At 38.1% G+C, this 26,141-nt stretch overlaps 1 protein-coding gene and 1 pseudogene across 1 annotated transcript in view; both read left to right on the forward strand.

Annotated features, from left to right (window-relative positions):
• The window catches only part of LOC103661951 (zinc finger protein 33B), a 52,256-nt gene extending 26,399 nt beyond the window's left edge, over positions 1-25,857 (forward strand). The window contains 3 exon segments of the mRNA XM_008689631.2: positions 20,502-22,567; positions 22,569-22,643; positions 22,645-25,857. Of these exon segments, the coding sequence (XP_008687853.1) occupies positions 20,502-22,567; positions 22,569-22,643; positions 22,645-22,902 (2,399 nt within the window). The 3' untranslated portion in view covers positions 22,903-25,857.
• On the forward strand, positions 206-2,822 carry LOC103661950 (annotated as a pseudogene).
• Positions 25,858-26,141: the final 284 nt, after the last annotated feature.

Consider the following 26,141-nt stretch of genomic DNA (forward strand, 5'->3'; position numbering starts at 1 on the left):
AGTACCTTTTCATGTATCTGTTGGCCGTCTGTATGTTTTCCTTGGAAAAATGTCTTCTTCATGTCCTCTGCCCATTTTATTTTTTATTTTTTATTTTTTTAAAGATTTTATTTATTTATTTGACAGAGATAGAGACAGCCAGCGAGAGAGGGAACACAAGCAGGGGGAGTGGGAGAGGAAGAAGCAGGCTCATAACGGAGGAGCCTGATGTGGGACTCGATCCCAGAACGCCGGGATCACGCCCTGAGCGGAAGGCAGGCGCTAACCGCTGTGCCACCCAGGCGCCCCCTCTGCCCATTTTAAATTAGATTTTTATTTTTCTAATTGATAATATTAGTTCTATCTTGGATATTAACCACTTATCAGACAAATGGTTGCAAATATTTTCTCCCATTCAGTGGGTTGTCATTTGGTTTTGTTGTTGGTCTCCTTTGCGGTGCAGAAGCTTTTTAGTTTGATGTAGTCCCATGTGTTTATTTTTACTTTTGTTCCTTTGCTTATGGAGTCCAATCCAAAACATCATTGATGTCAAGGAGCTTACTATGTGTTTTCTAGGACTTTTATAGTTTCAGGTTTTGTGTTCAAGTCTTCAGTCCATTTTGAATTAGATTTTGAGTATGGTATAAAAGAGTGGTTCAGTTTCATTCTTTTGCACTTGGCTGTCCAATTTTCTTAACACCGTTTATTGAAGTGGTGACCGTCCTTTCCCCATTGTGTATTCTTGGCTCCTTTGTTGTAGATGAGTTGACATATAAATGGGTTTATTGCTGGACTATCTATTCTGGTCCATTGATCTGTGTGTCTGCTTTTATGCCAAGATCATACTGCTTTGATTACAGTAGCTTTGTAGTATAGTTTGAAATCAGCAAGTATGATACCTTCAGCTTCGCTGTCCCTCTCAAGATTGCTTCGGCTATTCAGGATCTTTTGTGGTTCTACACAGATTTTAGTATTGTTTCTTCTAGTGTGAAAATTGCTGTTGATATTTTCATAGGGATTACATTGAATCTGTACATTGCTTTGGGTAATAAGAACATTTTAATGATGATAATTCTTCCAATCCATGAGTATAGTATATCTTCCCAGTTGTGTGTGTTGTTTTCCATTTCTTTCATTGGTGTTTCATTATTTGGAATACAGATCTTTTATCTTCTTGGTTAAGTTTATTCCTAGGTATTTTTTTCTTTCTGGTGCCATTGTAAATTTTTCTTAATTTTTCCTCTATTATTTTGTAATTATTATGTAGAGATGTTCAGGGTCAATGCACAGGCTGACCTAGGACCCGGGAAGGGAGAGAGATTAGGGGCTTCTGTGGGCTATGGTGCCCAGGTCAGAGGGAGAAGTGCCTGCTAGCACTCTTGAAGCCTGAAGGCTAGAGAGGACTGGGGCCCAGGATGATATGAGAGGCAGGAGAGAACCTTGGAGGGAACAGGTGCAAGGAGGTCCCAGGTGAGCATAGGAATACATGCTCAACCTCTTGTGGTGGGCTGGCAAACAGACCATGGTGGATGAGGGGTGGCAGAATGTGACTGGCAGGTCCAGCGTATGCCACTATGTGGGAGTGGGGTCCTGGTCTCCTTGGAGCAGACTGGAGTGGGGACTTGAGCCTGTGGGGAATGCCTGTGTGCGCCTGGAAAAGCGGGAGTAGTGGAAGCAGGTGTGGGGTGGCAGGAGCGTGCATGTGCCCGGCCAAGCAGCCTGGGCAGCGGGTCTTCCCTGTGATGGACCAGACTGTGACCCCATGGACATGTGGCTGCTGCTGGGCTTCTTGTGCTGCGGTTTGGGTCAGCTGATATTTGACATAACCAGAATACACCGTTTGCAGTGAAACTGTTGTCATCCCATGCTTTGTTAATAATGTGGTTGCAACAAACATTAATGAAATGTATATAAAGTGGAAATCTACAGAAAAAAGGCATGTTGATGGAGCTCTATAAAGGACCATTCATGGTGATAAGTTTAAGAGTACTGAAATCTCACCACAAGAATTACTTAATGGCATTGCCTCTTTGAAGGTGGATAAGAAAGAGGCTGTCATGCGAAGCCTCTCATAGAGGCCATCACACTTGTGAGGTAACAGAATTAAGCACAGAAGGGGAAACCATCATAGAACTAAAATATTGTATTGTTTCATGGTTTTCTCCAAATGAAAACATCCTCATTGTTATTTTCCCAATTTTGGCTGTCCTTCTGTCTTGGGGACAGTGTGGTATTGTGACACTAAAATATAAATCTAGTCTTACAAAGGAGGAGACCATTCTTTTATTTGTTGGACTAGTGCTCACCAAAGTTGTCATTTTGTCCCAAGTGTATATTCAACAAGGAATGCTTGTGGAGTTGGTTTATTGTAATTCCTACAGTAATATTAATATTACTGTGTGTTTATGATAGGTGTTTGGATGTCTTCCTTCACCATTGCCATATTGATCCTTCAGGAGCTGTGTGCTCTCTCTGGTTGGACTAAGCCTCTGTTTCTCAGAGCGCACCCCAGTGCATGGTCGTCTTCTTTCTGATTTCAGCTCTAGCACAATTACTTGGATTAATTTATATGAAACTGTTGCTTCCAGTCAGAAGACTATACAGTCTCCTAGGAAAGCTGTAGAGGAGCCCCCTTAATGAGTGACTGACATGAAACGAGGGACTCAAATTTGGAAAGTAGTAGAACACAGTTGTGTTTAAGCACCATGGCCCTGATTCACTGTTCAGGAGAACAAAACAAGAAAAATAACTGGTTCTTATCTGCAGAAGAAAGCAAATCATTGACCCTTAAATGATCGTTTGTTCTAAGTTTTTATTCAAATCATTTGTAATTTAGTTAATAAAAGAATTATCTGTGTTGTGTGCCCCCCCCCAAAATTTCTGTATGTTGGGTTTTTTTATCCTGCAGTTTTACCTAATGCATTTATCAGTTCTAATACATTTTTGGTGGAGTCTTTAGGATTTTCTACATATGTAGAATGTAAATCTTCTCCAAATTGTGACAATTTTACTTTTTCACCAATTTGGATACCTTTTATTAATTTATTTTTGTTGTTGTCTGATTGCTGTGGCTAGGACTTCCATCCTTGTCTCGTTTCTATTCCTAGAGGAAAATCTTTTAGTTTTTCACCATTAAGTGTGATATTAGCTGTGGATTTTTCATATATGGCCTTTATTATGTTGAGGTATGTTCCCTTTAACCCCACTTTCTTGAAAGATGACCTTATGATTTTTATCCTTTATTTTGTTAATGTTGTATATCACATTGATTGATTTGTGGCTGTTGAACCATCCTTGTATCCTGTATTAAATCCCACCTCATTATTGTATATGATCCTTTTAAAGTATTGTTGAATTCAGTGTGCTGATATTTTGTTGAGCTTTTTTTTTTTGCATCTATATTCAGCAGTGATATTGTTCTGTAATTTTCTGTTCTTGTAGCATCATTGTCAGGTTTGCTATGAGGGTAATGCTGGCCTTATAATATGAGTTTGGAAATGTTCCCTCCTCTTCTATTTTTTTGGTAGAGTTTGAGAATGGTATCCTATTTTAAATTATTTGTAGAATTCACCAGTAAAGCTGTTTGGTCCTGGGCTTTATGGGGAGGCATTATTTTGGGGGAGGCTTTTGTTTACTGATTCAATTTCCTTACTATTGATTGGTCTGTTACAGATTTTTTATTTCATCATGATTGAGTCTTGGTAGCCTCTATTTTTTAAAGAAATTCATGCACTTGTTCTAGATTGTCAAATTTGTTACAGTTGTTCATAGTACTCTGTTAAAATCCTTTGTATTTCTTTGGTATCAATTTTAACGTCTTTTTCATTTCTGATTTAACTTATTTGAGTCCTCTTTTTCTTGGTGAGCCTATTAAAAGTTTAGTTAATTCTGTTTATCTTTTCAAAGAACCAGCTCTTAATTTTATTGATCTTTTCTGTTGTCTTTTTAGATAATACTTCATTTATTTCTGCTCTGATCATTATTATTTCCTTTCTTATACTAATTTGGGCTTCATTTCTTCATCTTTTTCTGTTCCCTTAGGTGTAAGGTTAGATTTTTTGAAAATTTACTGGTTTGTTAATGTATTTATCACTAAGAACTTCCCTCTTAGAACTGCTCTCTCTGTATCCTGTAAGTTTTGGTATATTGTGTTTCCATTTTCATTTGTCTCAAGATATGTTTTGATTTCTCTGTTGACTCATTGTTCAGGAGCATGTTTAATCTGCACATATCTGTGAATTTTCTAGTTTTCTTCTGGTAATTGATTTCTAGTTTCATGCCATTGTTGTCAGAAATGATGCTTGTTTAAGTTTGAGTCTACTTAAATTTGGATTTGTTTTTTGTCATAATATATGATCAATCTTTGAAAATTTTTCTTGTGTACTTGAGCGTTTTTCTTTGTTTTTGGATGAAATGTTCTGTAAATGTCTGTAAAGTCCACCTGGTCTAATGGAACATTTAAAGCCAGTGTCAAATGTAAATTGACAGCAACTTAAAATTGAACACATTGAACACATTCTAAAGCTCTGTGTTTTTACTCTCCCCACCTTATTTTATGGTTTTGATGCTAAATCTTGTATCTTTTTATCTTATGTATCCCTTAACTAATTATTGTAGTTATGGTTATTTTTTTGTACTTTCATACATAAAAGTTTCATACTTCTTTTGTAAGTGATCAACCCACTATCTTCACAATATTAGAATATTCTGAATTTTACTATATATTTATTTTTACCACTGCAATTTATACTTTTATATGTTTTCCTGTTACTCATTTGTATTCTTCTGTTTCAGTTTTAAAAAGTCCCTGTAACATTTCTTGTGAGGATGTTCTAGTGTTGGTGATTTCTGGCTTTTGGTTTGTCTGGAAAACTTGTTATTAATGACAGCTTTGCTATGTAGAGTATTCTTGGTTAGTAATTTTTTTTTTTTTCTTTTCCAGCTCCTTGAATTTTTGAATATTACCATGCCACTGACTTCTGGCCACAAAAGTTTGTTCCAAAGAATCTGATAATCTTTTGGGAGTTCCCTTTCATGGAACTAGTTGTGGGTTTTTTCTTTTTGTTTTGTTGCTTTTAAGATTCTCTCCTTGTCTTTAATCTTTGGCACTTTAAGTATAATATGTTTTGGTTTGGTTCTTTCGGTTTTAAGTTATGTAGAAATCTCTGGGCTTCCTGAATAGGGATTTCTTTTTCGCCTCAATTTGGGGAAGTTTTCAGCCATTATTTCTTTAAATAAGTTTTCTGACCCTTTCTTTTTCTTCTCTTTTTGTGACTTCTATAATGTGAATGTTGGTCTGCTTTATATTGTCTCATACATCCCTTAAACTATATCCACTTTTTTAATTCCTCCTCTAATGGAGTGAGTTCCACTGCCATATATTGTAGATCTCTGATCCGTTAGGCCACATCTGTTCTGCTGTTGAATTCCTCCAGTGTATTTTCAGTTCACCTATTGTATTTTCTGTTTGGTACTTTATTCTATTATCTTTTTGTTAAAGTTCTCACTGTGTTCATCTGTTCTTCTCCTGAGTTTGATGAGTATCTTTATGACCATTATTTTGAACTCCTTATCAGGTAAATCACTTACCTCCATTTCATTAAGGACTTATTCTGAGGTTTTATCCTGTTCTTTCATTTGGAACATATTTCTTTCTTTCTTTATTTTCCTTGAATCTCTGTGTTGGTTTCTATGCATTAGATAAAACAGCCAACTCTCCTAATATTGGAGGAATGGCCTCATGTAGGTCATGAACCTTATTGTTCAACCCTGACTTAGCTCTTGGTTGTCTGTCAAATTTTAGTGATTGTCTAACCAGTCTATTTTATTAGTAGTGGCTTTCAGTAGTTGAGGGTGTTCCAAGACCTGTCATTGTCGGGTGGGAGGATCTCAGTCAGTATCTAGATTCAGGCAGATTGGAAGGGAGAGCCTCAGGCAATACCTTGTAAAGTATGCAAATATATACAGTCCTGGAGACTGAAAGCAGAAGTCATGATGGCCACCAGAGCCTGGAAGTCTCAAAGTGTTCCCTAGGCAGCAGTCGAAAAAGTGTGATAGCAGATGAGTATACAAACTCCTTTCCAGGAGATACTGGAGAGCAGGAGTGAGGTAGAGGGAGAAAGCAGAGAAGACACCTTCCAGCTCTAGTGAGTTAGAGGGAGAGTGCACTGTTGGTGCTCACTTATCATTTTCAAATGATAAGCCAGCCTTGCATTGGTAGGATAAATCCCACAGGGTCTTTGTGGATGACCCTTTTTCTGTGTTACTATATAGTATTTACTGCTATTTTGCTGAGTATCTATGGGTCTATATTCATAGACATTGACCTGTAGTTGTCTTTTCTCATGTCTAATTTTAGTGTCACTGTGGTATTAGTCTCATATAATGAGTTGGGACTTTTTTCTGTTTTCTGGAGGAGTATTTGAATAATTAGTATTAATTATTATTTAAATGATTTTAAAAATTCACCAGTGAAACCATCTGGACCTGGGCTTTTTTTTATGGGAAGTTTTAAAATGACTACTTCATGGGGCACCTGGGTGGCTTAGGCATTAAGTGTCTGCCTTCGGCTCAGGTCATGATCCCAGGGTCCTGGGATCAAGTCCCGTGTCAGGCTCCTTGCTTAGTGGGGAGTCTGTTTCTCCCTCCACCACTCTCCCTGCTTGGGTTCCCTCTCTTGCTGTGTCTCTCTCTGTCAAATAAATAAAATCTTAAAAAAAAAAAAAAGACTGCTTCAGTGATTTTACTTCTTATACCCTTTTCAGATTTCTTATTTCTTCTTGAGTTATATTTTTTCTTATTCTAGGAATTTTGTGTTTCAGCAAAGTTATCAAATTTGTTGGCATACAGTTGTTCAAAACATTCACCTACAATTTTGTTTTTGTAACGTTTGAAACATTCCAGTTTTGTAGTGTTAGTACATTCTGTCCCTAGTGTATGTACCATCTTTATTCCATAACTTTAGTAATTTGAATCTTTTTTTATGTTAAAATCATGGTTTATTATTTTAGAACAATCAATTAGTATTTCAAAAATTCTGTTTTGATTTCAAATACAGATAATATTGGTAGATATAACCACATAAAACAAGGTCTTTGGGATCCTTAATTTTAAGACTGTAAAGGATCCTTTTTTTAAAAATTTTTTTTATTATGTTAGTCACCATACAGTACATCCCTGGTTTCTGATGGAAAGTTCGATGATTCATTAGTTGTGTATAACACCCAGTGCACCATGCAATACGTGCCCTCCCCACCACCCATCACCAGCCTATGCCATCCCCCCACTCTCCTCCCCTCTGAAGCCCTCTGAAGTTTGTTTCTCAGAGTCCATATGCTCTCATGCTTCATTCCCCCTTCTGATTACCCCCCTTTTCTTCATCCCTTTCTTACCCTACCCATCTTCCTACTTCTTATGTTCCATAGATGAGAGAAACCATATGATAATTGTCTTTCTCTGCTTGACTTATTTCACTTAGCATTATCTCCTCCACTGCCGTCCATGTTGCAGCAAATGTTGAGAAATCGTTCTTTCTGATAGCTGAGTAATATTCCATTGTATATATGGACCACAACTTCTTAATCCAGTCCTCTGTTGAAGGGCATCTCGGCTCCTTCCACGAGCTATTGTGGACAAAGCTGCTACAAACATTGGGGTGCATATGGCCCTTCTCTTCACTACGTCTGTATCTTTGGGGTAAATACCCAGTAGTGCAATGGCTGGATCATAAGGTAGCTCAATTTTTAACTTTTTAAGGGACCTCCACACTGTTGTCCAGAGTGGCTGTAACAATTTGCATTCCAACCAACAATGTAGGAGGGATCCCGTTTCTCCACATCCTCTCCAACAATAGTTTCTTGCCTTGTCAATTTTTGCCATTCTGACTGGTGTAAGGTGGTATCTTAGTGTGATTTTGATTTGAATTTCCCTGATGGCTAATGATTTTGAACATTTTTTCGTGTGTCTGTTAGCCATTTGTATGTCTTCATTGGAAAAGTGTCTGTTCATATCTTCTGCCCATTTTATGATTTGTTTATTTGTTTCTCGTGTATTGAGTTTGAGAAGTTCTTTGTAGATCTTGGATACCAGTCTTTTATCTGTAGTATCATTTGTAAATATCTTCTCCCATTCCGTGGGCTGCCTCTTAGTTTTTTTGACTGTTTCCTTGGCTGTGCAGAAGCTTTTTATCTTGATGAAGTCCCACAAGTTCATTTTATCTTTTGTTTCTCTTGCCTTTGGGGATGTGATTCTTCTGCATATAGCTGTCCAGTATTCCCAGCACCATTTATTGAAGAGACTGTCTTTTTTCCACTGGATGTTTTTTCCTGCTTTGTCAAAAATTAGTTGCCCAAAGAGCTGAGGGTCCACTTCTGGGTTCTCTATTCTGTTCCTTTGGTCTATGTCTCTGTTTTTATGCCAGTACCATGCTGTCTTTGTGATCACAGCTTTGTAGTACAGCTTGAAATCCGGCATTGTGATGCCCCGAGCTTTGTTTTTCCTTTTCAACAATTCCTTGGCGATTCAGGGCCTTTTCTGGTTCCATACAAATTTAAGGACTATTTGTTCCAGTTCTTTGAAAAATGTCATCGGTATTTTGATCGGGATAGCATTGAAAGTGTAGATTGCTCTGGGTAGCATGGACATTTTAACTATGTTAATTCTTCTGATCCACGATCTTGGTATATCTTTCCATCTTTTTATGTCTTCCTCAATGTCTTTCAAGAGTGATTTGTAGTTTCTAGAATATAGAACCTTTATGTCTATGGTTAAGTTAATTCCAAGGTGTAACGTATGATTTTTGGTGCTATTGTTAATGGGATGGATTCCCTAATTTCTCTTTCTTCAGTCTCATTATATGTGTATAGAAATGCAACTGATTTCTGAGCATTGACTTTGTATCCTGCCACATTACTGAATTGCTCTATAACTTCTAATAGTTTGGGAGTGGATTCTTTTGGGTTTTCCATATAGAGTATCATGTCATCTGCGAAGAGAGACAGTTTGACTTCTTCTTTGCCGATTTGGATACCTTTTATCCCTTTTTGTTGTCTGATTGCTATTGCAAAGACTTCTAGTACTATGTTGAATAATAATGGCGAGAGTGGGCATCCTTGGAAAGGATGGAAAGCTGGAAAGGCTTCCAGCTTTTCCCCATTGAGAATGATATTTGTTGTAGGCTTTTCATAGATGGTTTTTATGAGATTGAGGAATGTACCCTCTATCCCTACACTCTGAAGGGTTTTAATCAGGAAAGAATGCTGTATTTTGTCAAATGCTTTTTCTGCATCTATTGAGAGAATCATATCATTTTTGGCTTTTTCCTTCTGGATAAAATCTATGACACAAATGGATTTGCGAATGTTGAACCACCCTTGCATCCCAGGGATGAATCCCACCTGGTCATGATGGATAATCCTTTTAGTGTACTGTTGGATTCTATTAGCCAGGATCTAGTTGAGAATTTTGGCATCCATATTCATTAGGGAAATCGGTCTGTAATTCTCCTTTTTGATGGAGTCTTTGCCTGGTTTGGGGATCAAGGCCTCATAGAATGAGTTTGGTAGTTTTCCTTCTGTTTCTATTTTTTGAATAGGTTTGACTATTTCTAAGCAGCCTTTCTAAGTGGCTCTGAGTTGACTGGAGATTCTCTGAGGGCAGGAACTACGGTTTAATTGTCTGCCATTTCTAACCCAGACTATGATCACTGTTTTTATCTCTTCATAATTAATTGGCCTGTTTAAAAAATCAATTTCTTCCTGTTTCAGTCTTGGTAGTTTATAGGTTTCCAGGAAGGCCTCCATCTTTTTCAGATTGCTTAATTTATTGGCATAAAGCGGTTGATAGAAGTTGCTAATAGTCCTTCCAATTTCATTGGTGTTGGTTGTGACCTCTACCTTTTCATTCATAATTTTATTAATTTGGGTCCTTTCTCTATTCTTTTGGATAAGTCTTGCCAGTGGTTTGTCAATTTTATTTACTTGTTCAAAGAACCAGCTTCTAGTTCTGTTGATCTGTTCTGCTGTACTCCTGGTTTCTAATCTATTGATCTCTGCTCTAATCTTGATCAACTGCTTTCTCATGCATGGATTAGGCCTGTTCCTCTGTTGCTGTTCCAGCTTCTTGAGGTGAGAATATAAAAACTGCATTTTAGATTTTTCTATTCTTTTGAGTGAGGCTCGGATGGCTATGTATTTTCCCCTTAGGACTGCCTTTGCAGTATCCCATAGGTTTTGGACTATTGTGTTTTCATTCACATTGGTCTCCATAAATTGTTTAAATTGATTTTTTATTTCCTGGTTTATTGAATCATTCCTGAGCAGGATGGTTCTTAGTCTCCAAGTGTTTGAGTTTCTTCCAAATTTTTCCTTGTGGTTGAGTTCCAATTTCAAAGCGTTGTGGTCTGAGAATATGGAGGGAATAATTTCAGTCTTTTGGTATCGGTTGAGACCTGTTTTGTGACCCAGAACATGGTCTATTCTTGAGAATGTTCCATGCGCATTAGAATAGAATGAGTATTCTTTGGTTCTGGGGTGTAGTGTTCTATATATATCTATGAGGTCCAACTCGTCGAGTATTGCATTCAAAGGTCTTGTTTCTATGTTGGTTTTCTGCTCCGGTGCTTTGTCTATTGCTGATAGTGGAGTGTTGAGGTCCCCTACTATTAACATATTTTTATCTATATGTCTCTTTATTCTGGTTAAGAGTTGGCTTGTGTATCTTGTTACTCCCCTGTTGGGGGCATATATATTTATAATTGTCATATCCACTTGTTGGATAGATCTTTTAAGAATAATATAGGGTCCTTCTGTGTCTCTAACTATAGTCTTTAGTTTAAAATCCAATCTGTCTGATATGAGAATTGCTACCCCAGCTTTCTTTTGAGGTCCATTGGTGTGAAAGATGGTATTCCATCCCTTTACTTTCAGTCTGAACCTATCTTTAGGTTCAAAATGAGTCTCTTGTGGACAGCAAATGGATGGGTCATATCTTTTTATCCAATCTGCCACCCTGTGGCTTTTATGGGAGCATTTAGGCCATTTACATTGAGACTGATTATTGAGAGATATGATTTTAATGATGCCACGTTGCCAGTAAAGTCTTTGTTTCTATAGATTGTGACTTTCTGTTCTGTATCACTCTTGGGGCCTTTTTACTTTTATAACCCCCCCCTTAATATCGCCTGTAGGGCTGGTTTCGTGGTTACGAAATTGGTCAGTGACTGGCGATTCTGAATGACAGCCTTGCTGGATAACAGATCCTTGGCTGCATGTTTTTCTCTAAAAGAGCTTTAGAATTGCCCCCCCCCCCAACCCTTTCTCTCATTCCAGGTCTGTGTAGACAGGTCTGACATAATTCTGATACCTTTACCTTGGTACGTGAGAAATTTCTTTGCCCTGGCCGCTTTCAATACTGTATCCTTGGGTCTAATATTTGCGAATTGTACTGTGATGTGACATGGGGTAGGTTTGTTGTGGTTGAGCTTGGGAGGGGTCCTCTCTGCCTCTTGGACACGAATGCTTGTTTCCTTTGCTAGATTAGGGAAGTTTTCAGCTACAGTTTGTTCAAATATCTCTTCTAGACCTCTGTTTTTCTCCACCCCCTCGGGGATGCCGATGATTCTGACATTGGATTGTTTCATTGAGTCAGTAATCTCCCGTAACCTACATTCTTGAGTTTGGATTTTTTTGAGACAAGTTTCTATTTTAGCTTTCTCTTCTACTAACCCATCCTCCAATTCACTGATATGTTCTTCTGCCTCATTCACCCTGGCCGTCAGAGCATCTAGTTTTGGCTGCATTTGGTTCGTAGAATTTTTAATTTCTGCCAGATTCGCTCTCATTTCCACCCTTAGAGATACTATATTCTCATTAACATTTTTGTTAATACTTTTTTCAAGTCTACACATCATCTTGACCATTGTTACTCTGAATTCCATTTCTGATAATTTGGTTACATCCATATCCATTAATTCTGTGGCAAAGGCCGCAGACTCTTTGTCTTTTCTTTGCTGGGGGGGATTTCTCCTTCTCGTCATTCCGATGAGGAGAGGTTGCGGGGTTTTCCAGAGCCCAAATTATTGCCCGGGACCCAGGCCGTGCGCCCTTGTTTTATAGGGACTTTAGGGATGTGGGCTTCTTGATTTTACAGCCTGCCTTCTGGGGGAGGGGCCTGCCGCGCCGATACTCAGGCAATCCTGTTTGGGTAGAGTCTCCGTGTCCCCTGCGAGGGGGGATGGGGATGGGCACACTGTGAGCCGGTGTTTCCAGGCTTTTGTTCTCTGGCGGCTTTCCCTGGTGGTTTGCTGTGCCTCTTCTGAGAGTCAGAGCAGCAGTGGCCGAATCTCAGCCTCTGTCTCAGAACAGAGGGATCGCGGACCGTTCTCCACTGATGTTCTGGCCACTTTAACTCTCTTTCTGTTGGTGCTGCTCAACCCTGCAGCTTCCGGGATGTGCGCCCCACAGCCGGTGTCCCAGCCCTCACTTCCAGGGCCGGCCCGTCTTGCTCCTTTGTGTTCTAACACTGCCAGCCGCCAGCGGCCCCCGCGCGCCCTCTGGAGCTCCGTTTCAGTCTCGTCGCCTGCATTCCCCGGCTTACGGTCTCAGTCTGCTCTCTTGCAGGTGCTGGTCTGCGAGTCCCCCGCTCCCCCGTGCAGGTGGCTACCGCTTCCCGGTGCCCTAACGCGGAGGCTCCCTCCCCTTCCGTTTATCTTCCGATATCTGTGCGCGGTTTCACGGCTCCCCACTTCGTACCTCAGTACTCAGTGTTGGAGATGTTCATTTGTAGAGATCCAGATGTATCTTCCTGCCTCTCAGGCTGATTCCGTGGGTGTTCAGGCTGGTCTGGTACCTATCCAGCTCGTCTCAGGGGACCAGCTGAAAAGTGGGTCCCCTACTCCTCCGCCATCTTAACTCGTTCTCCTAATAATTTGAATCTCATGTCTCTTATTTTCATGTCAGTCTAAATACAGGTTTGTCAGGTTTCTTGATTTTTTCAGAGAGTCATTTTTTGCCTCTCTTTGCTGTTTTATTAATTTTTATTCATTTTCTATCCCTGCTTGTTTTGGATTGGTATTGCTTTTTTTTTTTTTTCATTGTTCTCAGGTTTTTCATTGTTCTCAGGTGTGCAAAGCAGGTTATTTATTTGGGATCATTTTTTAAGATTTTATTTGAGAAAGTGAGAGAGCTCATTTATTTATTTGAGGGGGGGAGAGAGAAAGAGAGAGAGCCCCTGCACCTGTGTAAGCTTGGGAGGGGGGAAGGAGTAAAGGGAGCAGGAGAGAGAGAATCCCAGGCCGACTGTGCACTGAGTGGGGCTCAATCTCATGACCCTGAGATCATGACCTGAGCCGAAATCAAGAGTCAAATGCTTAATCGACTGAGCCATCAGGATTCTTTTTTTTTTAGTATGGTTATTGTGGGTATAAATTATCTTCTAAGTACTGTTTTGTGTGTATCTCATAAGTTTTGGTGTATTAGATCTACATTTTTACTCAAAGTATTTTCTAAGTTTTCTTGTTATTTTTTCCTTCTGTTCTATTCAGGAATGTGCTGTTTTATCTTACATTTATGAATTCAAAGTCCCTTTGTATTACTGATTTATAATTTCCTTCCATTGTAGTAGGAGAACCTTTTGAAATCTATCCTGGGGCATGTTTCATCTTTTGAAGAATATGTATTCCTCTCTTTTTGAATGGATAGTCTTATATATGTATCTCTTAGGTCTAGGTTCCTTTATAGTGTATTTTAACTTTTTTTTCTTGTTTGTATTCTCCCGTTGTTTTATCTTTTATAAACTTAAAGTGGGATATTAAAGTCTCTATTATTGTTGACATGTGTGTTTTTCCTTTGAATTCTGTCAGTGTTTGCTTCATGCATTTGAGATTTTTGTTTTTAGCAGCCTATAATTGCTTGGATTTATGTCTCCTTTACTGATTGACTTGTTTCATTGTATAATGTCCACTTTATCTCCCATAACACTTTTTTGTGTAAAAATAGATTTTTGCCTGGTACTAATATAGCTCCTGTAGCCTTCTTATAAATGTTGTGTACTTGATATATTTTTCTCTGTTTTTAAATTTTTCTACCTTTTTGTGCTTTGAATCTTGTAGACAGCATGTGCTTGCATTTACATATTTTATACATCCTGACATTTGCTGCTTTTTGATTGGATTTCTAAATCCATTCCCAGTTTTCTGTTGTTGGTATGGTTGGATTTACTCTTGCCATTTTACTTTTTGGTGTGTATCTGCCTTATGCCTTTTTGATCCTCTAGGTCTTTTATTACTGCCTCCTTTTTCATTAAGTGTGTATGTTTTAGCATAATATTTTAATTTCTTCAATGACAGTTTCACTTAAGAATTATCTTCCTAATGGTTGTTATAAGATTTACCTATTAAATTTACCTTTTCAGAGTCTACTTCAGATTTATACCCCCTTATCTACACTAAAATATAGAAATGCCATTCCTATATAATTCTATTTATTCTACTCTATTTTTGTGATACTACTTTTGTGCATAGTAGATCTGTATTTGTTTAAATTGCAACAGTACATTGTTGGAATTACTGCTTTATATAATTTGATGTCTCTTAAAGAAACAGAAAAGAAAGGATAGCAAGTATTTATTTATGGAGTTTGTTATATTAATGTTCTTATTCACCATTTCCGCTTAATTTATTTGTTGCTGTGAATTCAAGTTACCATTCACGTTCATCTCCTTACTCCCGTATACCTTTGTTTTTCTGCCTTGTCTTTCCTATTGTCAAGTATTGTTACAAACCTAACAATATAATTATATACATATTTGTTGTTGCATGGCCTTGGGCAATGGTTAGGAGAAGAAATATGTCTTTATACTGTCTTTTATAAATTACACAGTTACTTTTACCTGTAATCTTTGTGGACTTGAACTAATGCCTGGAAATGTGTGGGTTTATGTATTTTGCCTTCAGTTTTGAAAACATTTCTGCTATTTTGGGGTTTTTTTTCCAGCTCACAATATGTCACCCTACCTCCTGCTCTCTACTGACTCTGTTAAAAAGTCAGGTGTTAATCTAACGAGTTCTCTTGTATGTGATGAGTTGTATTTCTCTTGATACTTACGTTTTCTTTTTGTCTTTCTTTTTAAATATTTTTACTATGATGCATCTTGGCATGGATCTCTGATTAACTCACATGGAGTTTATTTATCTTCTTGAATTTGCATATTGTTTTTCTCATAAATTTGCAGGATTTCGCCATTGTTTTGTTGAATAATTTTTCTCCCCTTGCTCTTCCTTCTTTTCTTTGGATGTTCCCATTATAAATACGTTGGTGCAGATAACGCTTTCATTTATTAGAGGCTTTGTTCGGTTTTTTTCATTCTTAGTTCTTTTGTTTAAATTATATGTATTGATCTATCTTCAAGTTTACTAATTCTTCTTCTATAAGCTTCAATCAGCTGTTGAGCCTTGTCTAATGAATTTACTGTGCAGGTATTATAATTTTCAAATTTAGAATTTTTGTTTTATTCTTTTCTGTTTATTGATATTCTCTGTGTGATGAGGCATCATCGGCACATTCCTTTCCTTTCTTAAACATGGTTGCCTTTTGGGCATGTTTGTAATAGCTGCTTTGAGGTCTGTTAATCCGCTGTCTGGACTCTCTCAAGGGCAGTTGGTTGCCTGCTGTTTCTCCCATATATGTGAAATTTTCCTGTTTATCTTGTGAATCTTTTTTTTTGACAAAAAAAGGTCTTTTGTCCCTAGTCTCATACTGATTCCTTCTTTCTCTGGGGCCTGTTGTTATTTTTGCTTGCTCATTTATTTGTTTAATGACTTGATTGGGTTATTTGACTGAAGTCCTTTGCTCCCACAGTGTACTGTCTCTGATGTCTCTTGTCAGAGGGCTCTGCCTTGGGCGTGCACACTGTTATTAGAATGACTGTAGTATTAAAGGGGGTGCTCTTTGAGTGTCTCTATGATGATTAATTCTGTGTGTCAACCTCAGTGGCTTAACGGATGACCAGAAAGCTGGTAAAATATTATATATTGGGCATGTCTTAGGGGGGTGTTTCTGGAAGCAGCATTTGATTCAGTAGACTGAGTAAAGAGATACACCCTCACCAATATGGTCAGATAGCATTTAATTCTTTGAGGGCCTGAATGGAATGAAAAGGCAAAGAAGGGCGAATTCTCTCTTCGTGTGCCGGGTTGTCCATGACAAAATCAGTGTTCCTGGTTCTCCGGCCTTTGGGCTCTGGGACTTACACCACTGGCCCTCTAGCTTTCAAGCCTTCAATCTTTACTAGAAGTTATACCATCACCTCCTCTAGTTCTCAGGCTTTTTGACCAGACTGAATTATACCACTGGCTTTCCTGGTTCTCCAGCCTTCGAACAGCAGATTGGGGGCTTCTTGACCTGTCTGAATACATAAGCCAGTTCCTTTAATAGACCTCTTTATCCCCCCTCCCACACATACACACACACACACACACACACAAACACACACGGTTATTGGCTCTCTTTCTCTGGAGAACCCTGATTGGCACAATCTCTTTCAGTGATCTCTGTGTTAACTTCTCTGCCCCTGTTTATGTCACACCTTGCTTTTAGCCTCTGCTAATTGTTGGCCCATTGCTCTGTTGTTTCCAGCATTGTCCTGGGTCATGTATTGCTCCATGGATTGGTCCAAACTTGAGCCCTTTCAGAGAGTGGTCTTTAATATTGCCCTTCATGCCACTGTTTTTGAAATCATCTCCTAGAAAACATAATTTGAGAAAATCATTTCCATAGAAAATCCTGATCTGTTATAAGTGTGTTTGTGTAAATGTTTCTGGTAGATAGGAAAAAAAAATCTATAGCCTGGGTTACCGTTTCTTAATTGTCTCTTTCCCTTGTTCTTTCTGGTATAATTTTAGTTGGTCTGTGATTTACCTTGTTGCTCTAATGGAGGTACCAGCTTCTTCTTAGTTGCTTAAACTGAAATTTCATTGTTTTTGAAGGTGGCCTTATGTTCATGAGAACTTCATAGCTCTCTGTTCTGCCTGTGTCTCTGGGTAAAAGTGCTGCACTGTTGCCCTGGAGCTAGGAGCCAGAACAGTGTTGTGCTTCTCTCAAGGTGATGCTGTGGTTTACAATTAGATGTGTGTATTTCTGAGTGTTTCTTAAAACTTGATATAGCATAAGACACATGATGTTCTTATATAAGAAGTTTAAAGTGGTATTGAAAAACTTAAAGAAGTTTTATATATATGAATAGTGTATGTTGTTGATTATTGGAAGGGCCAGCATCATAAAGATGTATTCCTCCCTAAATTCGTGTGCAGATTTATTTAATTCTAATTAGAATTCCTGTGGGGTTTGATGGTGTTTTTGTTTTTGTTTTCAAGAAGTCACATTACCCCTTTAATACTTAGAACCCACAAAATGATTGAGATACACAATGAGTCTGTGGTAATTAGGTCTGTTTAGCTCAAGGACAGCTTAGAGGATAACTTACCTATGTGGGAACTTGATCTTTGGTTACATCTCCCACTGCAAATCACTGACAAAGATAGTTTTCTAAGTTGTACTTAATTCATGTAGCATATTACATGTGTCTTTACTGTCTCTCCATTAGAATGTAAACCTGGGAAAGTGGAGATTTTTTGCCTGTTTTCTTCACTACTTTACCCCCATTTAAAAGGCAGAGATTGCTAAGTGAGATAAATTAAAAGGGTAAGATTCAAGCATATGGCACCTCTTAAGAGAAACATGTTAGATTCAAAGATTCAAATAGGTTGAACGTCAAATGGATGGAAAAAGATACACGGTGGTGAAATTATTCAAAAGGCTATAGTCCTGTGTCAGTATTAGATGAAATGGATTTCAAAGCCAAGAATATTGCCAGAGAAAGAGAGGGATTTTTTTTCATATTGACAGAGATAAATTTATCAAGAAAACTTAATTCTGTACTCTTATCCTGCAGATAAAATTTTCAAAGTATATGAAGGAAAACCTGATGGAACTTGAAGGAGAAACAGATGCACAGTTATTAGTCTGATGTTTCACCATCCCTCTCCCGATAATTAGTAGAAGGAGGAGATGGAAAATAAGCAGAGCTGAAGTAGACTTGAAGAAAACTGAGTAACCAAATTGACCTAATTGACATTTATAAAGTACCCCCCCCCCCCGCACACACACAGGTAAACCAGTGGAATACACATTCTTTTCAGGAACACATGAACATAAACCAAGGTGGATCATATTCTAAGACCTAAAACAAATCTCAATTAATTTAAAAGGAGTCAAGTCATATAAAATATTTTCTCTTATCAGAGTGGAGTTAAATCTAGCAAAATTAAAAATCAATAACAGAAAGAGCTGTAAAATTTCCTAAATAGTTAGAAACTTAATAGCACACTTTTACCTAACTTAATGGTTCAGAGAAGAATTCAAAGGGAAAATTAGAAACTACTTTGAACTGAATGTTCATGAAAACAGAATTTGTGGGAAATTTACATGTAGGAAATTTTTATATAGGAAACAAAGTATGTATGATTTCATTTTCCATTTGATCTTTATTCCTTCTCTTACTTTCAGGTTTAATTTTCTGTTTTCTAGTGTTTTTTTTTTTCTTGTTTTCTAAGGTGAAAACAGCTGACGTAATTGAGACCTTTCTTATGCAACACAAGTAATTTTTTTTGTGTGTGTATATATCTAACACACAAATACATACATGAAATTCCTTTTATATGGAATATGTATTATAAGTACTATGTATTTATCATGTGATGTGTAAATTTCATACATGTTGGATTTTGTGTGTGTACATACACATGCGTTATCTAACACGTGTGTGAAGTTCATGTTGGATGAGAAGGAAGGTCAGTTGGTTAAGCATCTACCTTTGTCTCAGATCATGATCCCAGGGTCCTGGGATCGAGCCCCGCATTGGCCTCCTTGCTCTGTGGGGAGTCTGCTTCTCCCTCTGCCTCTGCCTGCCCTTCTGCTGTGTTCTCTCTCTCTCTCTCTCAAATAAATAAATAAAATATTTTAAAAATAATAATAAAATAAAGTATGCCTTAGAGAGGACTATTTCAGCTTGCCCAGGTTCATGGTGGTCCCTTAGAATATGTGGATGAGGTCTTCTTTTGGGCAATTTTCTTAGATTATGGTTTTTAGTATTTTTTTTTTCTCTGTAGAGACTATAATCCTACATATATATGTATAATTTTATTTAAAAATTTTTATTTATTTTGCAGACTACCTTCTTTATCCAGGACCTTCTTTGTGATCCAGTTCTTCTTTCTTTAGTTTTATTGTCATTCTTCTTTCTGCTCTGTTGTTATGCCTTTTTTCAATGCTAATAATTATTAACATTTCAGTGAAGTCTCTTTTCTCTTTGGGCTATTAGTCTGCCTGGACTGCTATAACAAAACACCACAGACTGGGTGACGTAAATAACAAATTTGTTTTCTCACACTTCTGGAGTCCGTAAGGCCAAGGTGCAGGTGCCAGCAGGGTTGGTTTCTGGTGAACCCTGTCTCCTCAGCTTGCAGACAGCACCTTCTCGCTGTAGCCTCACATGGCTTTTTTTCTGTGCACACAGCAGGAGCAAGCAAGTTGGTGTCTCGTCTGCTTCTAATAATGATGCCATTCCTATCACATTAGCACTACACACAGATGACCTAATTCAACCTTAATTGCTTCCTTAAAGGCTCTGTCTCCAGATATAGTCACATTGGGGATTAGGGCTTCAACATGTGGATTTGGGAGAGTGACAGTTCAGTTCATAACCATCTCCTTGTAATTTAAGTCTATTCTAAGATCACTTTGTCCTTTTTACAGTTTTATTCCTCACCTGGATCAGCCCTTGTGTCCTTAGTTCCCACATACTGCAGGTTCCTTCTTCTGGAGTTCCCAGTGGTCTGAGCTGTCATGTATCAGAACTGAGATGTCATCTTAGTATTTTCCCACTCATAGTGGGACTTTCCGTTTCTGTGAATGATTTTATTTGCATTTAATCATCTCAAGTTCTCTGTCTCTTCTTTGTGTGTGGTTGCCACAGTCTCTAGCTGACTTTCAATGGATATGGGCTCATTATCAGTTTCTTCTGTATTAAATGTTTCTTTCCTTAGTGGCGATTTGAAGTTAGTAGTATTTTGTATCTCCTAGCTAGGCTGAAGTCGTCGTGGGTTGTTGTAGGTACTTTTATTTGCTCTCCTTAAACATTGATCCATACATTTTTTTGGAGGATAGATGGACACATTCAGAGTTTAACGGGTGCTGTTACTCTTCAGATGTTGGGATGCAGATGTATGTGTTGTAATAGCCAGTGTCTGCTCCCTTTTTCCACTGTGCCAGGCTTTTTGTTTCTTATTTTCATTTTTGTTTTTTCATGTCAAACTCAAGAATAGAAAAAATATGTACTTACAGTTATTTTCTTCTCTGGAGACTAGACAAGAAATCCAAATCAGCTGTAACAGGGCATTTGTATATACTTTGCATTCCATAAAAAATGTGTTAATATTTATATGTAAGGTTAATTTTTTTTATTTTTAGAAACCTGGGAAACCGATCACACGAAAGAAAGGAGCCATGAAAACCAGCCTAAACATGTGTGGGAAGTTGCATTCATCAATAATAAAACGCTTACTAAAGAACGAGGTAATGTAGTAGGAAGACCACTTAACTTGGACACAAATACTTTTCCTCCCAGAAAAACCCTCTGTCAGTGTGACTCATGTGGAGTGAGTTTCAACTGTATTTCAGAATTGTTTATCAATAAGAAAAACTATTTAGGAAAAAAGACTGATGAATTTAATGCCGGTGGAAAATTGCTACTCAGTATTAAACATGAGAAAACTCATACTAGAGAGAAAAGTGAATTTTTTAAAAATGGGAAAACTTTCAGTCATGATGAGGACCCTATTCATCATAAGAAGATTCAAACTCTAGAGCAAAATTTTGATTATAACATTTATCAGGAAACCTTCCTTGAAAAGGCAATATTCAGTACATACAAGAGAGAGATCACAAAAGGGAATGACTGTGAATGTAGTGAATATGGGAGAACCTTCTTTGATAACTCCTCCTTATTCCGTCAGATAAATTCCTCAAAGGAAAATCACTATGGATTTAGTTGTGGAAAATCCATATGTGTGAAGTCTACCCTTCTAAAACATCATGGGGCACATATGAAACACTATGAATGTAATGAAAGTGGAAATAATTTCAGGACGAATTTATGCCTTTCACAACTTCAGAAAACTGATAAAGGAGAAAAACACTTTGAATGTAATGAATGTGGGAAAGCGTTTTGGGAGAAGTCCCACCTCACTCGACATCAGAGGATACACACAGGAGAGAAGCGCTTTCAGTGTAATGAATGTGGGAAAACTTTCTGGGAGAAGTCAAACCTCACTAAACATCAGAGGTCACACACAGGGGAGAAACCCTATGTATGCAGTGAATGTGGGAAAGCCTTCAGCCACAAGTCAGCCCTCACGTTACACCAGAGAACACATACTGGGGAGAAACCCTATAAGTGTAATGCATGTGGGAAGACCTTTTACCAGAAGTCAGACCTCACTAAACACCAGAGAACACACACAGGGCTGAAACCCTATGAATGCTATGAATGTGGCAAATCTTTTTGTATGAATTCACACCTTACAGTGCATCAGAGAACTCATACAGGTGAGAAACCCTTTGAATGTCCTGACTGTGGGAAATCTTTCTGTCAGAAGTCACATCTTACACAACATCAGAGAACTCACATAGGAGATAAACCCTACAAATGTAATGCATGTGGGAAAACTTTCTACCACAAGTCAGTACTCACCAGGCATCAGATAATTCATACAGGGTTGAAACCTTATGAATGTTATGAATGTGGGAAAACCTTCTGCTTGAAGTCTGACCTCACAGTACATCAGAGAACTCACACAGGGGAGAAGCCCTTTGCATGTCCTGAATGTGGGAAATTCTTCAGCCATAAGTCCACTCTCTCTCAGCATTATCGGACACATACAGGGGAGAAACCCTTTGAATGTCACGAATGTGGGAAAATCTTCTATAATAAATCATACCTAACAAAACATAATAGAACACACACAGGGGAGAAACCCTATGAATGTAACGAATGTGGAAAAACCTTCTGCCAGAAGTCTCAGCTCACTCAGCACCAGAGAATTCACATAGGTGAGAAACCCTATGAGTGTAATGAATGTGGAAAGGCTTTCTGTCATAAGTCAGCTCTAATTGTCCACCAGAGAACTCATACAGAAGAAAAGCCCTATAAATGTAATGAATGTGGAAAATCTTTCTGTGTGAAGTCAGGACTTATTTTACATCAGAGAAAACACACAGGGGAGAAACCCTATGAATGTAACGAATGTGGGAAATCCTTCAGTCACAAATCTTCCCTCACAGTGCATCACAGAGCTCACACAGGAGAGAAGTCTTGTCAATGTAATGAATGTGGGAAAGTGTTTTACCGTAAATCAGACCTTGCTAAACATCAGAGATCACACACAGGGGAGAAGCCCTATGAATGTAACACATGTGGAAAAACCTTCTCTCAGAAGTCAAACCTCATTGTGCATCAGAGAACACACGCAGGAGAAAAACTTTATGATTGAAGTGGATGTTAGGAGTGTCGAGCTGCAGTTCAATGCCCATTACACTTCAGAGAATTCACACTTGCGGAAGCTCTGTTGACATCCTGAATGTTCAAGATTCTTCTTCCACACAGACTGGCCTTATTTTACTCCAAAGTAGACTGCAACAAACCAGGATAGTCTTGTTAAGTAACATTCCATTGAATGTCACTAAGCAAATACTGGAACATTACAGATTTTATTTTGCAAAAGTTGTTTTTTTTTTTTGGCAAAAATACAAACTAGGTTATGTCAGATTTTATATTAAAGAGAAACCTTTAAATTTGAGGAATATAGCGTGAAGATTATTTTTAGAAGTAATATAACATTAGAAGTCGTGTTTTGGGTTTTGGTGCCGTATTTATCTTTAGGAAATCATGAGAAACTATAATTTATGGACGTGTATTGTGCCATGTAAAGCTTTAACCCCCCCCCCAAAAGTAGTAAAGTGAAAAGATAGACTTATAAGAAGTTGCAGTAGTACATAGAATTCTCACGTGCCCTTCACCAAGCTTCCTCTAATGCCATCTTCCACAACCACGGTATATTGTCAGGCACAGGAAATTGGTGGTACCACAGTACTAAGTAGTCCTTATTCCCACTTCAACAGTTTTTACATGCACTTTGTGTACGTGTAGTTCTGTGAAATTTTATCCCTTAGTAGTTTGAGTAACCATCTACACAGGTTACAAAATCAAAAAGGAACCTGGAGTCTCTGTTGCATTAAGATTACAAAGGAACCAGGATTTCATCACAAGAAGTTCCCTTGTGTTAATAATCATACCCTTTCTGCAGCCCTCATCCTGGCAATCATGGGAATATGAAGCTTTTTAAAAGTAGAGATAAATTGAATAATTAGGGCCACAGCCTTAAATGCTTATGTGAAGTGTCTCTAAAGTTTACAGGACTTATGTATCACATATGGTACCTTATATAAACTATATGTGCTTTATATGCATAATGCAACTTAGTAAATTGTGAACAGAGACTAGACATCCCTAATTTAGCAGTTGTTACAGTATCAGGCACATCTCCCTTGTGTGTAAGGGCTGAGCAACCTTTTGAAAGGAGGCCCACAGAGCTAATAAGTAACCACTTAAAATGTATAAATGAAAATAACAAAGTGGCAAATAGAATATGTTGAGTGCAGAGGGCTATCTAGTCCCTAGTCTCATTTTCCCCTTTCACCTATGGTTCATGTCAAGCCAGGGGGTGCCTTGAGTGTACATATGTGAGTCCTCTAGCCCTCAGCCTAAATTTTGTACAGATCCTCTGTAAGTAACTGCCCTCTAAGGCAGAGACCGATGTAACCAGAGACAGATCTGAGCCCTTGGAGATTTTTGGCTCTGTGAGAAGAGAGTGGGTGGAGACTGGAGCAGAGCCAGGGTGAAGCTAGAGTGGGGCTTTTATTGACTGACAGGGTATAAAGGTGGTATGCTAGATTATATGATCAGTCAGATTACATAAAACCGGTAACACAAACTAATGATCTTAACTTGCACAAAGAGTCTAAGTTTCCATCTTAGGAAACTAGGAAAAGGAGCTGATTAAATCCAGAGTAAATGAAACAAGAGAAATAATAATTAGAGCAGAAGTCAGGAAGTTAAAAACAGAAAATAGAGGAAATCAGTAAAACCAAAAGTTAGTTATTCGAAAAGGTCAATGAAACTGGTAAACTTTTAGCTAAATTAAGTAAGAATAAGAGAAGATACAAGGTGCTAATATCAGAAATGAAGGAGAACCGTAACAACTGATTCCATGGACATTAAAAGGATAATAATACTAGGGATGACTCTGTGCCCACAGATTGCATAACCTAGGTGAAATGCACCAATTCCTTGAAAGACACAATCTGCCAAAACTCACAGAAAGATCTGTCTGAATAGGCATATAGCTGTTAAAGAAATTGAGTTAATACTTAATCTTCCAAATCAGAGAGTGTCAGGCCCAAATGTGTTCACTGGTGAATTCTTCCAGACACTTCAGGAAGAAATGATACCAGTTCTCCACAATCTCTTCCAAAAAGTAAGAGCAGAAGAAATACTTTCTAGCTCATTCTGTGAGGCCAGCATTGCTGTAGTAGCAAAACCAGGCGGACATTACAAGGAAGGGAAACTGCAGGCAGACCTATATGTCTTGGAACCTAGATGCAGAAATCCTCAACAAGTCATTAGCAAATTGAATCCAACAGTATATAATTTCACGCTATGACCAAGTGGGGTTTATTCCAGGTATGCAGTCCTGGTTCAACATTTGATAATCAGTTCATGTAACCCATCACATCAACAGGCAAAAGAAGAAATAATCATATGATCATATCAGTAGGTGCAGAAAAGCATTTCACAAAATCTTAACCCACATTCGCAATAAGAAATTTCAGCATACTAGGAATACAGGGAACTTCTTTAACTTGGTAAAGCACATCCACAACAGCCCTATAGCTAACATCATACTTAATGGTGAGAAACTAGATGGTTTCCCAGTAAGATAAGGATGAAGGAGGCCCCTTTGACCACTCCTTTTTAGCCTCCTGGAAGTCATCACTAATGCGGTATGACAAGTAAAGGAAATCAACTGTGGAAGGAAGAGGTAAAACTGTCTATATTCACACATAACATGATTCTGTAGGTAGAAAATTCCGGGGAGTCAACAATAGAATACGTTGACACTGGTAAGCAATTATAACAAGGTTATAAGGTACAGTGATTGAGTGGGTGGTAAGAAGAATGAGCGATCAAGTAACAGAAGACACGGAGGAACCTAACTTGCATATTGCTAAATGAGAAAAGCCAATCTGAAATGTCTTCACACTTTGGTTTCCGTCTATCGTGCATTCTGATAAAGGCACAAGTATATGGAGACAGTAAAGATCAGTGGTTGCCAGGGGCTCAGGACAAGGCCAGGAAGGATGAATAGGTAGATTATAGAGGATTTTTAGGAGAGTGAAACGATTCTGTAGGATATTATAATGGTAGATACATGTCATTCATTTGTCAAAGCCCATAAAGTGTAAAACACAAAGGGTAAACCCTGAGGTAAACTGTGGACTTTAGTTAGTCATAATGTATCACATCGGCTCATCAGTTGTAACAAATGTTCCACACTAATGCGAGATATGAATATGGGGGACTGTAGCGGTGGGTAGAAGGGAAGGGGTATGTAGGAACTCTGTACTTTCTGCTCAGTTTTTCTGTAACCCTAAAACTACCCTAAAAAATAAAGTGTATTAAATAAACAACCCTGCCTGCCTATAGCAATATGGATGAATCTGTGAAGGTGCTTTCTTCTGTACTTACAAAATTAAAAACTCACATTATTTGGTACTGGCTTTCCCATGGCGGGAGGCAGAATGCTTTCTCAGAAATCATATATTGACAACCACTAAAGCCTATTTTCAGTTACAGGTTTTCTGCTCTTGTAAGCCATATTATCTTTTTTGGAAGTATCATAAATTTCTTACCTCTCTTCATAACATCTCATTTCTTTATTAAGGTTCTTGTTTGTCATGTTTCTGCACTGAAAATATAATTGCTACTAATGA

The sequence above is a fragment of the Ursus maritimus genome, unplaced genomic scaffold (assembly GCF_017311325.1).
Source record: "Ursus maritimus isolate PB19 unplaced genomic scaffold, ASM1731132v1 scaffold_7, whole genome shotgun sequence".
NCBI lineage: Eukaryota > Metazoa > Chordata > Mammalia > Carnivora > Ursidae > Ursus > Ursus maritimus.